This window comes from Cannabis sativa, chromosome X (assembly GCF_029168945.1).
Source record: "Cannabis sativa cultivar Pink pepper isolate KNU-18-1 chromosome X, ASM2916894v1, whole genome shotgun sequence".
Classification (NCBI taxonomy): domain Eukaryota; kingdom Viridiplantae; phylum Streptophyta; class Magnoliopsida; order Rosales; family Cannabaceae; genus Cannabis; species Cannabis sativa.
The window spans coordinates 8,665,406-8,681,750 of NC_083610.1; the positions used below are offsets into that span (position 1 = coordinate 8,665,406).

The 16,345-nt window shown below is 35.6% G+C and overlaps 1 protein-coding gene across 1 annotated transcript; it reads right to left on the reverse strand.

Annotated features, from left to right (window-relative positions):
- Positions 1-1,273: 1,273 nt before the first annotated feature.
- On the reverse strand, positions 1,274-3,891 carry LOC133031784 (transcription factor HHO6-like). Its single transcript, XM_061105454.1, has 5 exons — positions 3,393-3,891; positions 2,903-3,165; positions 2,425-2,791; positions 1,994-2,070; positions 1,274-1,828 (listed from the first exon to the last, which is right to left on the reverse strand). Exons 1-5 carry the CDS (start codon positions 3,604-3,606, stop codon positions 1,520-1,522), a joined length of 1,230 nt encoding a protein of 409 aa, XP_060961437.1. The 5' UTR covers positions 3,607-3,891; the 3' UTR covers positions 1,274-1,519.
- Positions 3,892-16,345: the final 12,454 nt, after the last annotated feature.

Here is a 16,345-nt window from a genome sequence, read left to right on the forward strand (position 1 = left end):
CTCAGCTTTGATTGCTAGTGCTAATCGCAGTCCTGTGGGTTCGTAATCCCTCAAGACCTGGCCCTGTTTCTAGGGTCTCAGGAATGTGGTTTTCTCCCCAATTTTGCTCGAATCTTCATTATTTCTTATGACAGAAAAAATGCCCAGAACACATTTTCGAGAACTTGATTGGAAACAGCCTAGGTTGACAATATGTCAACCTGGGCGGTGGGTCCCCCTTTTGGCCCTTCCAAAATTCTATTTGGTCCCCAAAATTAGTTGAATCTTAATCTTTGTTGAAAACGAAGATGATGTTTGGAAGAGTTCTCGAAAAATATCATCGAAATCGGCCCAGGTTGACAAAATGTCAACCTGGGCGCTGGGCTTTAATTTTGGCACCCAGGAGGTGCAGTTTCTTCCTCGAAAGTACATATTTCCCTATTTTTGATGAAGACGAAGAAGATGCAAAAGTTGAATTGTCGATTCGATACTTGGAAGGTGCCCAAATTGACAAATTGTCAACCTGGGCGCTGGGTGCCTGTGCACCGAGTGCTACGGGTGCTCAAATATAAACTTGCTCTGAATCTGATTCTGATGCCTCAAATACATCCGTGTCATGTCTAGTTGATGTTCCAATGCAAAGTTTGACCCATTTGCACTAAGAAAGTCCTGGAAAATGAAACGCTAGTTGGGAATGTCAAGTTGGACGCTAGGTGAAACCCTAGGTGTCCAAGTTGGCTTTCGGTGTGCAGGTTCTTGTAATTTCAGCTCCCGGGGCTTGGATTTAATTGCTCCATGTCTTCATGGTAAAGAATACTAAAAGATAGTGAGTTAGAATTAAGTTATTGAAGTCCAAACTTCCATCCTGAAGCTCCCAAAATCAACTTGGGTGCAGGGCTAAGGTCTCCTCCTAAGTCGACTGCTACAACTCAAGCCTACTCAAATGATGTCTTCTTTCTTGCTACGTGTCAAATAATGATGTCCACATTTCAATTTTTTTTTTTTTTTTTTTTGAGTGAACAACATATGTACAACAAACTTATAAAAATATTGAGATTGTAATTTCCATAAGAACCAAAACAAAAAGGCACTAATACATTGTGGGAGAAGTCCCCAATATTTAGACATCTGAATTTTCGCTCAAAGCAAATTATATGTTAACCTTTTGTTTTAACAAACTGATTGCTATTTTATATGTAATCCTTAAGTAACCTTTTGTTTTAGCAAGTGACGACCCATCAATCAAACTGAAATTTGAACCACAATTTCAGATAGAAACTTTTCAACACAAAAATAAGAACCAAAAATAAAATAAAATAGCAATGCTAGGTAAAAGAGTTCTCATACTAACTCCATAAAAGAAGAAAAAAAAAACTCATCTTAAACTAATCCTGCAAAATTTTAATAGCCGCTCTCTGTCTCTCTTCTCTCACTCTATTATCAAAAGACTCAAGGTCTTTTTTATATGCTGTTGTATTATTTTTCTTATCCAATGGTATAATATATTGTTATCTGCAAAATTCTCTTCGTGATTATACTTTCACACTCTATGTACATCATCTTTCAAGGGTTTATGAAGGTGATTTTTCCAGCTAAAGCCTTCAGATTTAGCATCATCATCATCATCATCATCATCTTGCATGCTATCTTCATCCCCTGTAGTGGGGCTTCCACCTCTCGTTGCAGCTAACTGGAGGGGTCCTTGGGGAGAACCTGACTGTGAACTACTAGCTTTTGAAGAATCGCCATATTGATCTTGGCCCAACCATAAGCCACCTAAAACAACAACGGATTGGTTTGCAGGGGCTGATGTGCCTGATGGAACTCTCCTTGTGTGAAGTCTATATTTCTGAATTAGAATTAAGCCAAGAAGAAAAAAATAAGGATATTTTGTTTGGTCCACATTCAAGAGCATATAACTAATTCATCTGTCAAAAGTGGTGCAAGACTTTGAAAACCCAGCAACCAAAAAGAGAAAAATAATAATTTTCTTTTAAAAAACCCAGGGACCTACTTGCAAATGACTCTTCACTTCATCATTGGTCAGACCATCTACTTGCATGAGTTCTCTAATTTGTTTAGGGGTGGCCACTGCAGAAGAAAAGATCACAGAAACTCCAATTAGTTATGTTTTAAAAATAATAATCATAGAGACAGTAGAGATACACGTTAACAAACTGTTGTGTTTAATTAAGAAATACAGTCAATTCCCATCTTTAATTTCCTAATAAGTAACGTCTCAGAAACGATTATAACTTTCTCTGTTGAATCACATGCAAACCCAACGAGTGGTTCTACATAGAAGAGTGTACCTTTCTTTTTGATCTATTTTTAAAAAGTTAAGTGTGAAAGGTGAAAATCAATTGCAACTCAACGTTAAAGATTCTGGACTTTTTGTCGGAATACCAAAAAAATAATAATATTGAATATTAATTAATGTCAAACCTTGTGAACCTCCGAGTTGCTGCAAGGCATTGACGAATCGCCTGTGCAACTCAGGTGACCAACACCTTCTCTGTTTCCGAGCAGTCTGCTGTGACCCAATTCTCAAATTCGAATGAACATTAGCTGGCGAGGAAGAGACAGCTCGACCAGAATTGGATCTAGCATTGCCGCAACCCGATTCCTCCTTGGGATTCTTCAAGCCCGGAGTGAGCAATGAAAGCCCTGGAATCGAAAACTCATCTTTCTCTTCTTTCCTCACCAAAAAACCGGAATACGGCTTAATAAACGGTGCAAAAGACCTCTCTGAACTCCTATTTCTACAGCTCGGAAATGGGTCTTCATTTTTCAGAATCTTCTCATCATTCATCTGGGATAAATACATAAACATGAATGAGCAAAAAGAAAAGAAAGAAAAGGATTGTGCCCAACTGGAAGCAAAATTACCACATCTGGGGTTTTGAATATTTCTTTTGTGTACCTTAGTTTGAGTCTTGGAATTTTGCTTCGAATTCATGTTTAAATGATCACCACTGGATATATCATCTGTATTCCACAGCTGAACAGAGCTCATCCAGTTCTTTTTATCCCTCGAGTCTTTTTCATTTTTGTTTTTCTTATGTTCTTCGCGTTCTTCATCTTCTTCTTCACAATCCTTCTTCATTGGTATAAACTCCTCGAGCACTGGCTGAGGATTTGTTGTCACTGCACATTGGGATGACTCCTTTTTCAGAGTTAGAATAGCTGAAAACGAAGAAAACAAGAAAACAAACAACAGAAGAAAGCGTTAGAGCCCACGAATCATTGTTCCCAAGGATGAATACGTAAACCAAATTAATCAATGCACAAAGCTATACAAGAAATCAAAAACCTATTTCTACGCAGAATAAAAAAAAAATCCACACAAGAAATGAAACCCAGTTGAAATAATGATGTGTATGATGAAAAAAAAAAAGAACAGGAGGACAGACCGTCACTTAACAAAATCATGCATAGAGGAAGCTCGCGTTTGAATGCGTCGATCTTCTTCATTTCCTCTTCCAATCTTCGGACGAAATCACCGAGCTTCGAGGCCCTCTCGGGTACATTTTCGATGGTTGAAACCTCGTTGAGAAATTCATGGATCGATTTCGGGACATAACTTGCTCTGAAATCCAAACTTAGCTCCGATGGAATCGAACCCATTTGATAAATCTCTAAAGAAAAACCTCAGATCTTTCTTTGTTTGTTCTACCTGTTCTCGTTACGTTAAAGAGGAAAAAACGAGAGAAAATGAGAAACAGTTCTGGAGAAGTCGCTGTATTAACAAATATTATACGACACCTAGTATATATGTGTGTATATATATATATACAAGGGAAAAAGATGCTTGGTAGGATAGAAAATGTGGACTTTGAAAGATGAAAAAAATAGAAAATGAAAGTGTAAATTTAAGGCGAGAAGAAAGATTCTGAAGAAAAAACAAAACAGAGAGTGGGGAAGGATTGATAAACCAATGATAATTTGACAGCTGTCTAATTTGTTGATCGGGTAGTCGCATATGCTATAATTAATTAATTTTATTATTTATCCAGATGCTATTCCTAATTTTCTGAATTTCGTTGAGAAACTCGGTCGGATTTAATAAAATGACGGAATTGGCCTCAGAATATTTGTTTAATTACGGAATATTAAATAGAATAGATACTGTTTACTCTTTTCCTCTCCGCCAAACGAATTTGCGGTGGATGGTGCATGTATTTAAAACACCTATAATCAGAAAAAAGAAAGAAAATACTTCTCGAGTTTCCACATCTCTTAAGTTTAAAATTATCCTTACAAAAAAAAGAAAATATTAATTTTATCTTATTGCCGACAAAAATACCAATTCTTTCTTTCTTCCTCCCTTTCCATATTTTTCAAATCACTACTAATTCATTAGTAAAATAACACATATGACAATTTTTTCTTTTTAATGAATCCCACCAGGAGTTAAATACACTGTCTAGAAAATAGAATTTTATTTTCTGAAATGAAAAAAAAAAAAAAAACTAGAAGATGGATGTATAGGTTTTGAATAGAGTCTTGCCCGTGTATTTTTTATGAACGATTTTATGGGTGAGTTTGATTGATTATATTGTTTATTTATTGCTTGGAACCTATTGTACTAAGTAAGAGAAATTATTAGTAATTTTTTTTAAAACATAAAAATTATAAAACTTTTATATTTTTTAAAGTAATAGTACCACTTTTTGACAGTAATATATTCAAAAATGTTGAATTTGAAAGGATCGTTAAGAGAGAGAAGGATTATTATGGTAAAATAATACTTAAATTAATAAACAGAAAAAGACGTTTGAGAGCTTGTGTGTAATGACCGCTTTAGTAATTTGGATTAGTAAAGGCAATTAACACTAAATTCTGTTATTTTTATAATTATTTATGAATTTTATTATTTGTAGACCCCATTATTAGAAAGGAGTATTAGAGTTATAATTTCTCAATTCCAGAGATTTTATTAAACTCTAGGAGTATCATTTGTTCTATATGTGAATTATGCAATTTTTGTAATTTTTGCTCGGGGATAATGGAAAATGCGATAAATGGCTAGTTTGATCACATGGGTAAGTTAGAACCTTATTTCTTAGTGGAAAATATTTTAGAGAAAATAAAATATCGAGATTAAGCGTGGTTATGGAATTTGACCATTTTACCCCTAGCTTTAGAAATACCTAAGTTGTAACCTTAAGGACATTTTGGTATTTGTGTTAATTGAGAGTTAAGTGGCAGCCTAGGCTTGTGACACCTAGCATTTTAATTTATTCAGCAAGGTTAATTTAGTTAACCTTATTTCATTTTAGGGAATTAAGGAAAAAAGAAAAATTAGAAAGAAAACACATTTCACTTGGAAACTCTCTCTCTCTCTCTCTCTCTCTCTCTCTCTCTCTCTCTCTCTCTCTCTCTCTCTCTCTCTCTCTCTCTCTCTCTCTCTCTCTCGGCTGAGACAAAACCAGGGGAAGGGCCATCTTTTTCTCCCTAATTTTCTGAAATTAAGCTAAGAATTCAAGTGTTCTTGGAGCTAAGGTAACCCCAGAACCTTTGGTTGTGTGTTTTTAAGCTTTTACTTTGGTTTCATGTGGTGAAATTGTGAATTGGGGGCTGTTAGGGTTAGGTGTTGATGTAATTCGAATTCTAGGCTTAGTTTGAGTTGGTTTAAGCTTCTTGAAGCTGGTTTTGATGGTTAGATTAGGTTTTGTGCAAGTTGAAGCTTTGAGTTTAAAGTTTTGATCTCTGATGGCATAATTTGTTTCAATGAGTTTTTTTGTGAATTGCTGGCTGGGATATGTTGTGCATACCCTAATTAGGTACTCTGGAAAGTTTGGTTGCATTTGGTGGAGAATTGAGCAAGAAATGAAAAATTTGGGGTGAACTGGTGCAAACCGGCTAGCCGGTTTTGGCAGGGTCCCCGAATGCTTTGTTTTCTCAATTTTTGTCCATTTCAGTGTCGTGGTTGGGTGCTTCCCTATTTTCAGAGTTTGTGTAATCCCTAAAAAGTATAACAGAACCTAGCGTTATGGGTTTGGGTTTCCCGGGATTAGGGTTTTGGTCATGTAACTTACCCAGTTTCATAATGTGATTAGGGCATCCATCTAGCATGAGACTTTCCATTTAGGTCGGCCAGCACACTTGAATCTGGAAAGAAGGTAAGAACTGAATATAATGTGTGATATCAATATCTGAATGTATGTATATGTTATGTGTATATGCATGCTTAATCTGTTAGTTGCACCACCAGCACTTATGCAGTTAAGGTATAGAGTGCATTGGTATAGTGAATGTTATCTGAGAGTACATTTCACTGATACCTGCACAAGTACGGAGAAGTACTTAGTGTGTGTGGTATATCACTCAGTGGTACTCAGGGTATGAAATAAACCCTACCAACACGCGTATAGTGAGGTACGTAGTGTATGTGGTATAGTGGCTATACCCAAGTATTGAACGTTCTTACTCATCTGTTGAGCCTTATAAATAGGTGTATGGGTGCCTAATTACAAGTCAAAAATTATATGATATGTTATATTCTTTTCTTACTGAGTCTGTCGACTCACAGTTCTGCTTCCATGTGTAGGTAAAGGAAAGGCGAAAGCTGAACAAGAGTGAACCTGAGCTAGGATGAGGTTGTACATGTCGAAGCAGCGCGACCTGGAGTGTTCGGTCTCGGGACATCTGGGAATTGTATTTTGTAGTCGCTGTGCGACCTGTATAATATGTATTTTGGAATATTATGTTTTAAAAAGTTTGAATACGGGATCCCCGCACTTGTAAATATTTTGATATAATATAAAGTTTAATATTTACTATAAAAGTTTTAATTTGACACGTTTTTCAAGAAAATTCTTTGATTAGCAAAGATTGCACTATAATTAAACAAAAAACACTGTAACGTGCCTTAGCATTAGGGCGTTACATTGTGCATTAAACATGATCACTTGAATATTATACAATAGAGTTGCATACTCAACAATTCAAGTTGCACTCGAAGTGTGTTTGAGACAGAATAAACCTGTTATCCCAGTTTTCGCATAGGGTGATGTAACATCCATCTAAGTGACACATGTAGAAGATTTCATAACCTAGGAGAACAACACGCTCGATGATAAGCCATCCTGAGTAATTTGTTACTTATAAACAACCAACTCGATGAGGAAGTTGGAAATATCTAGATAGAGTATGCTGCGCCATTCGACCATTGGTCAGTTCGCATACATCGACCAGAGTACATGCATATAGTGTTGGGTTTTATGCCCTAAATAAAACTCATTTCAATATAATCAGATTTACTTATTAATATAGATCAGAAATAACATTTAATGTTGCATGGTTCACATGATTTATTTCATGATTATATGTATATAATGTATGAATTCATCTAAACCCTTTTCGCATACTTGATCCTGTTTATTGTGTTGTCAACATATTGGAAAGTACACATGACTATGTGAATAAAGTTTCCTAGATTTATCAGACACAAGGTTTTACTGATATGATAATCTACAACAGAGTTTACTTGCATTTGGAGAAATGCTATGTTCTTTCCAGAGTATTGGTTAAAGTAAAGCTCAGGTTGGATGCATGGAGTATGCATCGGAAGGGACCGATATTGAACTTTGACTTAGATTTATTAAACTTACCGTAATATCTATTCAAGTCAATATCGCCTAGTTGATCCTAGATCAAATGATCTTAATCCTGTTATGATTAGGCTCAATCTCAAGAGGCTATTCGTGTTCTTTGATTTGTTAGTTAAGCCTACTTTTGGGTCAGGGTGATACGTACATTTTGGGAACACGGTAGTGCAATTGAGTGGGAGCGCTAACATAAACATGGAATCTATAGCTTCTATCTGGCAAATAGTAAGTAAAGGATGATCTCCTTCGAGCTTGACCAAACGAAAATAAATGGTGGAGATCTCATTTCACATAAGCTGAAATATCATTTATACGGGGTTAAGTGTTTTAAGGATTAAATACATTGTAGGGTGTAACGGTAATCTAATCCCTTTACAGTGTAGATCATTCATATAGAGGATCATTGATCAAATTAGGATTATAACAATGGATAACTAATGATGTGTCTATATGGTGGAACATATAGAGCATTCTATATACTGAGAGTGCAATTCTAAGTTCTATGCGTGGATTCAACAAAGAATTAATAAGTCAGTGAATTTAGGTTATAAATTCTTGATCTGCTTATTGGAAGCTCGGTTATATAGACTCATGGTGCCCCCACTAGTTGAGATAATATTGCTTGTAAGACTCATATAATTGGTTTTGATTAATCAATTATAATTCTCAAATTAGACTATGTCTATTTGTGAATTTTTAAGTAAGGGCGAAATTGTAAAGAAAGAGTTTTAGGGGCATATTTGTTAATTATGATACTTTGTATGGTTCAATTAATAAATATGATAAATGACAATATTATTTAATAATTATTTATAGTTATTAAATAGTTAGAATTGGCATTTAAATGGTTGAATTTGAAAAATTGACGTTTTTGAGAAAATCAAATGCAAAAAAGATAAACCTGCAAAATTGCAAAAAGTGAGGCCCAAATCCACATTGCATGGCCGGCCACTTTTGTAGGGTTTTACCTCTGATATTTTCATTATTTTAATGCCAAATAATTCAAACCTAACCCTAGTGGAATGCTATAAATAGGTAGTGAAGGCTTCAGGAAAATTACACTTTTCATTCAGAAAAAACTGAGCCTCTCTCTCTCTACCTTAGCCGACCACTCCTTCTCTCTCTTCTTCCTTAAGATTTTGAAATTTCTTAGTGATTAGAGTAGTGCCCACACACAGCAAGTGATACCTCAATCATAGTGAGGAAGATCGTGAAGAAAGACTTTCTACAAGAAGGAGTTTCAGCACTGAAGAAGGAGAGAAAGAGATCCAGGTTCAGATATTGATAATGCTCTGCTACAGAAAGGAATCAAGGGCTAGATATCTGAACGGAAGGAGTCATTATATTTCGTTGCACCCAATGTAAGGTTTACTAAACTTTATATGTGTTTATTTCATCGTTTTAGAAAGTTCATATTGAAGGTGTTAATCAACATACTTGTGAGTAGATCTAAGATCTTGGTAAAATAATTACCAACATATAGTATATCTTTAGAAATATTTTCTATACGAAGTGTTCAAGTCACGATTATATCCCTGATTTTGGAGAATATATTCACACTGACAGGAGAGAAGAGGAAAACTACTTAGTTTCTCATTTTGCTTCTCTTTATTTAGGAAAGTAATTAAGTTTCCTTATTAATTCTTATTTGTTTTGAAAAACCAAACTAATGTAATTGTTTACGGAGATTTTCAGAAATCAATTAAATAAGAGCTTAAGAAATAATAAAATGTAGTAATAAAGAAGAAAATAGTTTTTACATGGTACATGTGTTAATAAACCCTAGCCCATGAGTCAGTATTATTGGCCTTAAGAGGCTTGTATAATGTGTTTACAATAGTGTTTCCAAGAAACCCTAACTCTGCGCTCTTGGTTTCTCTTGAAGAAGAAGAAAGCTTAGAGAAAATTTAGCAGGATTTCTGCAATCTTGTTCTTGATCCCCCTTTCATATGAAAATAGAAGGGTAGTTATAGGCTAAAGGGCATTGCCTAGGGCTTTTGCAATAAGCCCACTATTGGAGTGAAAGTACATGTAATAAGTTGACTGTTGGGCCCCCAAGAAGGTTTTGTGCTTGTGCGTAGAAGTAACTGGACAATAGGGGACCTCCATTGATATAGGACACGTGTTACCAAAAGGTTTCATCTTGAAAAGAAGATGCCCAGAAAAACCCTCAAGAAAAATGGCGTGTTCAGAGGTGGGGCATATGCACTACCATGGTCTGAAGCAGGGGACAAGATCTAATCATGTATCAAAAAGGTATAATTGTCACTGGAGCAATCTAGGTCTCTCTTCTTGGTAGACGCCTGGCTTCTTCTGCACGGTGAGTGGTCGTGATAGGCCCTTCGAGTTGTCTTCCAGGTATAGGTTGGACATACCATATGTTTAATTGTCTCTGGGTCCTAGAGGGACAGTATGACTTCCGTGTCTCGGAAGTCATAGTAAGGCAGGATGTACATCCTCTGATCTTGGGCTGTTCCTAGATTTACAAAGCTTTTACGTGACCTGACCTTGTAAAGGCGACTTGGCTAATGACTACTTGAAGCCATACTTATCTTTTCATGCCATGTGTCTCTCATCTAGAAACATGAATAACATTTATCCCGAATTTTTTAGAACTTGTTGAGTTACGAAAGCTTGCAATCCTTCTCTGGGTCCCTGAGGCATATTTATGACACGCGAGTGACTAGTGAGAACATGGAGGTGTTCTTCCAGTTGAGCTATCATTGATGGAAAGGTCAAGAAACTAGGTGCCACTAGCATGGCATGCATGCCATGCTTTTATTATAATCGGTATTAACACGCATCTCCACGGGGTGCATTTTCTAGGGGAAATTATTCTGATGGTAGGACGATTGACATGACCATACTTTAATTCACGTTGGGCCTAAGGTAGGTGATGATGAAAAATAAAAGCCTTGAGCAGGGTTTAAATGCCATCTTTCATCTCCTTAGCCATTAGATTAAATCATGCTTTTTGAGGGGAGGATCTAGACTGCTTATTTTTAATTTCATGAATTTTTCTTGCCTATAAATAGACCCAGCGTGAATCACTTCTTCTTGTTTATCATTTTAAACTTTTCAAACCCTTATTTTCAAAATTTGAACCAAAGTCCTTATTTCCTGAGAAAAAGCTTCAATCTAGCATTCAATTTTTATCAGTGAATGCACGAATTATTTGACCTCTTAATTCAGTACTTCCACCCCTAGCCTGACGAAGACTTCGACGTTCAATCCGACTTTGACCAAGTAATCAGTTGGGTGCGCAATTCTTGGGGAGATTTTCACAATAACCCATCATCTCCCAACCATATATCAAGTAAGTATCCTGAATCTCGTTGAACCTTGTAATTTCTTATCTAGGGTAGAAATACTTAGTTCAAGCTAGGTCTAAGATATCTGATACATGCAAATGGTAAAATGATGCCCATAGAGTTGTAATTCTAGGACTAAGTTAGGTCAAAATCATCCTACCAAGGGAATACTGGTGTTGTTTGAATAGTTAGGTCATGATAACTTCAATCTTGTAGCATTTGCATGTTCTTAGGATTCTAGTATCAGGATTTGAATCAGGCAAAATGAATTCTTGAGTGAATGCTAGGTCCAGGTTTCTTCTGCTTGCCTATTTGGAGTTGTTAGGACTCCAGAGCAGTCTCATTTTTTGAACTTGTTTGAATCTAATATAGTAATTTTCCATTCGGTTCCTGACCTATCATTTTGAGATACCATTTTATGAAGGTAGGTCTCTGTAAGTGATGGGTACGATAAGGACCTCTCCAAGTAATTTTAAGGGAGTCCCCGATACCCATAAAGTCCTTTGGGTATTAGGTATATAATTGCTTGGTTCTTTCTTTCTATCCATTTTCTAGTGATGGATCTAAATGAGGAATTCAGTCTCGAGGTGGTAAACATTGAGGAAATGTGAGCAGTGACCTTCACTGAGGAGGTGAATGTTAAGGAAGTCCTAGCTGCTGCTCTAGAAGAGGAACTTCAACAAGAGCCTGTCTTGGAAACTGCTCCATCTAGGAAGGCAGTAAAGTCCAAGGTGAAGGAGAATGCTAAAGCTTCATCCCCCACAACTGTCGTCTATAATTACTCCGTCTAGAAAATGGACCAAAAACCTAACAACTTTAGGTATTGCAACTTGATGGAGCTCTATGTTGCTGAAGCCGGAGTGCATAACATTTTGAGATTGACCTGGAATAGGTTGTTTGTGGCGGAGGAGTAGGCCTCCGTTAGTACTAATCGGTTTAGCGTCTGGAGCTGGGCCCACATAGTGAGCAGAGCAAATCTCCCTCTTCGAATGTACTTTGCAAAATTTTGTGCAAGGATAGGGATAGCTCTTTTTCAGTTGATACCTCCTGCTTACAAGCTTCTAGCCGAATAGTATATTTTCTGCAAAATAATCTAGGATTATCTCCGGGGATACAATTAGAGTGGACCCATTCCTAACTATGTCCTTCCCCCACTTCACAGATTACAAAAGCTTCAATGGTCGGGAGGACATTATTGGAACTTATTTTACTAGGATCTAGATTTACTAACATGTATGTTTGATATTTTCTATAATCTAACATCCTAAACATGAATTTTCTAAAACAATGAATAAACACATATAAAGTTCAAGAAAACTTTACATTGGTGGCAGCAAAATATAATGGATGCTTCCATTCAGATCTCTAACTCTTGTTCCTTTCTGTCGTAGAGTACTGCCAAGATCTGAACCTAGATCTCCTTTAGGTGATGGAATTCTTCACAATCCTCTACGCTATGATTGAGTATTAACTTGAATTGTGTGAGCAAGGTAATCTTCACTATGGGGTTCGAAATTATGAACAGAAGGAGAGAGTAATTCGAATTCTATATAGAGAGGCTCTCAATTTTTAGTTATCTGACAAAGTAGAAAACTAGGTTATTAGGTTATGAGAGCCATCTTATTCTTTATATAGGATTTCATCTAGGGTGAGAATTTAAATTATTTGAAATTAAAAAAAGAAAAAAAGATAAAATAATTACTTAAAATACCCTTAAGTGGCCGGCCTCATATGTAGACCCCACTAGTTTCAATTTTGCTATTTTATTTAAAAGCTTATATTTTCTTTCACAATATCATACTTTAATTTCAATCATATAAATGTCAAAACTATTTATTTGATAATTATAATTAATTATCAAATAAAATTATCATTTAACTTATTTATTAATTAGACCTTACAAAGTCTCTTAATTAACAAATAAATCCTGAAACCTCTTTTCTTCTCAATTATGCCCTTGTTTAGTGAAAATTTATAAATAAGACATAGTCTAATTTAGAATTCTAATTGATTAATTGAAATCAATTAACTGAATCTACAAGCCAATATTATCTCAACTAGTGCGGGGACCATGGGCCTATATAATCAAGCTTCCAATAAGTAGTTCTAGAATTTACCAAGTTTATTCTCTATCTTATTAATTCCTCCTGACTCCACTATAGATTTAGAATTGCACTCTTGATTATATAGAATGTTTTATATGTTCCAAATATAGATACGTTGTTAATTATCTATTGTTTCAATCCAAATAATCATTGACCCTACATAGATGATCTACATCGAGTAGGGACAACTTTACCATTCTACCCTTCAATATATTTTATCCTTAAAATACTTAGCTCCTTGTAAATGATATTTTAGTAAGATAATATAATTACTAAAATGAGTACTCCACCATTTAATCTCGTTTAGCCAAGCTCAAAGAAAATCATTATTTCACTTCTATGCATTTATTAAAGCTATAGATTCTGTATCTATGGTTAGCGCTCCCACTCAATTGTACTACCATGTTCCCAAGATGTAAGTATTGGGATAATTAAATTGGTCAAATTTAACGAACAAGTCAAAGAACACAAATAATAAAATTGAACCAGACCCTAACCATCTCAGGATAAAGATCATTGATCTAAGATCAACTAAGTGATATTCACTTAGAAAGATATTACGATAAGTTTATGATGTTTTTTCTATGTGAATATTGGTCCAGTCCGATGTATAACGATACATCCAATACAAGCTTACTTTACCAATGCCTTGGAAAAGACATACCACTATCCAAGTGTAAGTAAACTACATTGTTAATTATCATATTAGTAGAAATCATGTGTATTGATAAATTGTGGAACTAATGTTTAATCACATAATTTTTTTTACTTTCCACTGTGTAGATAACACAGTAATATGAATAATAATGTAAAAAGGATTTAAATGAATTTATAAATCAAACAAATGATCATAAAGCAAACATGTGAACCAAGCAATATATTAAATAATTAATAAAATATTTTGTTCCTTTCGTGATAAATGAATATTTAAGATTATATTGAAATAGAATTTTAGTTAGGGCACAAAATCTAACAAACTCCCACTTGTATTCACATAAAACAATCAATACATTTCAATTAATCCTAGATTCTCTCTGTGCTTTTCAAATAAAGTCTCTATCATCGTCTTAGTGAATGGGCCTGCTAGGTTTTCTTCAGTATCAACCTTTTCTACCAGCACGTCTCCTCTAGCCACATATTCTCTGATGATGTGGTATTTCCTTTCAATTTGTTTACTCCTCTTGTGGTTTCGAGGCTCTTTACTATTGGCTATAGCACCAGTGTTGTCACAAAGTAACACAAGTGGTTTTTCCATATCTGGAACAACACCAAGCTCTATGAAGAATTTTCTTAGCAAGACCAGTTTCTTAGCAGCCTCAACGACAGCTATGTATTCGACCTCCATGGTAGACTCAGATATTGCATGCTTGACACTTCTCTAAACAACTGCTCCACCCCCAAGTGTGAATACCATCCTAGATGTAGACTTCTTCTGTCATCAAGACAAGCCTAGAAATCTGAGTTGGTATAGCCTAAGGGATTTAAAGCACCACCCCTATAGACTAACACATAGTTCCTTATCCTCTTCAAGTATTTCAGAATATGCTTAACTGCTGTCAAATGTTCATTTCATGGGTCTGACTGCTACCTGCTTAAAATTCCCAGTGCATAGCAAATGTCTGGTCTAGTGCGTAGCATAACATACATTAGACTTCCAACTGTTGAAGCATAAGGAAATTTTCTCATATGTTCTATCCCTCAGGGATCAGTGGGACACTGCTCCTTAGATAGTCGCTAGCCATGTCTAGAAGGAATAACTGCCCCTTTGACATTGCTCATTGAGAAGTGCTCTAGCACCATATCAATGTAAGCTACTTGCGAGAGAGCAAGTGATCTGTTGTTCTGGTTTTTAATAATTTGAATTCCAAGAACATAATTAGCTTTGCCCAAGTCTTTCATTTCGAATTGGGTGTTTAGCCATTTGTTCATGTCAGTCATTTTCTTGATATTGTTATCAATGATCAAAATGTCATCAAACTAAAGGACAAGGAATACTACCACTTGATTATCCTTGAGTTGGTATTCACAAGGTTCATCTTCATTTTGGTGAAAGCAGTAGGTTTTGATTATTTCATCAAGCCTTTTGTTCTAAGAGCGAGAAGCTCATTTAAGTCCATAAATGGACTTACTTAGCTTGCAAACTTTATCTTCTTATCCTAGAAGTTTATAACCTTTTGGTTGCTCCATATAGGTTGTCTCGTCAAGAATACCATTAAGGAAAGTTGTCTTGACATCCATTTGCCAACTTTTAATAATCAAAAGCGACTGCTATAGAAAGAAGTATTTTGATGGATTTGAGCATAGAAACTGGACTAAAAGTATCCTTATAGTCCACACCTTCTCTTTGGGTATAACCCTTTGCTAAAAGTCTAGCTTTAAAAGTTTCAAATTCTCCACTAGCACCTCTTTTCTTATTGTAGACCCATTTACATATTAGATCATCAGGTGCATCTACATATTGTCAGACTTTTTTTTTTCATGGAATCCATTTCTAAATCCATGTTGGCTGAACATTATTTTTGTTTTGGACTTGCCATTGCTTGTTTATAGGTTAATGGATTTCCATCAATACCGTCACAAACAACTATATTGATTTCACCATCCAAGCCATAATGAGATGGTTTTGTAGAAATCTTCCCACTACGACGAGGAGTCCTGATCTTCTGAATAGGAACATTAGTGGTAGTTTCCTTGGTTATGTCAACTTGCATTAGTTCAATCGAGGGAGAGGGATTATCCTTTATTTGAGTAGAAGATAAAGGAACATTTGTTGGAGTTAATTCTGAAAGCATTTCCTCTAATACTACATTGCTTTGTGGCTTGTAGTTTTTAATATAGTAATCTTCAAGGAATGTGACATTTGTAGAAATAAACACTTGATCATCCTTGTGACTATAAAATAGTCCATCCCTAGTCTCTTTAGAATTCTCGACAAACATGCAAACTTCAGTTTGTTTTTCTAACGTGACATCTTTCTTTCTTAAGACATGAGCAGGACACCCCAAGATTATGTAATGGCTTAAACTGGGTATACGACCATTCCATATTTCTAAAGGTGTCTTAGGGACTGATTTAGATGGAACAACATTTAAAATGTTAGTTTCCATATGAATTGCATATCCCTAGAAGGACGTAAGCAGAGTTGAATAGCTAAGCATAGACCTAACCATTTCCAAAAGAGCATTACGGAGTTCTAGATCTCGGTATCATCTCCAACGGTTGTCTGGACATTTGTTGCTGAAGGAACCCCAATACTGAAAGTATTTAGATCGGCTGCTGAACTGGTATTTCCAGTCTCTTACACGCCGGTGTGATTCCAGCCAAGGAGACGTCAAAC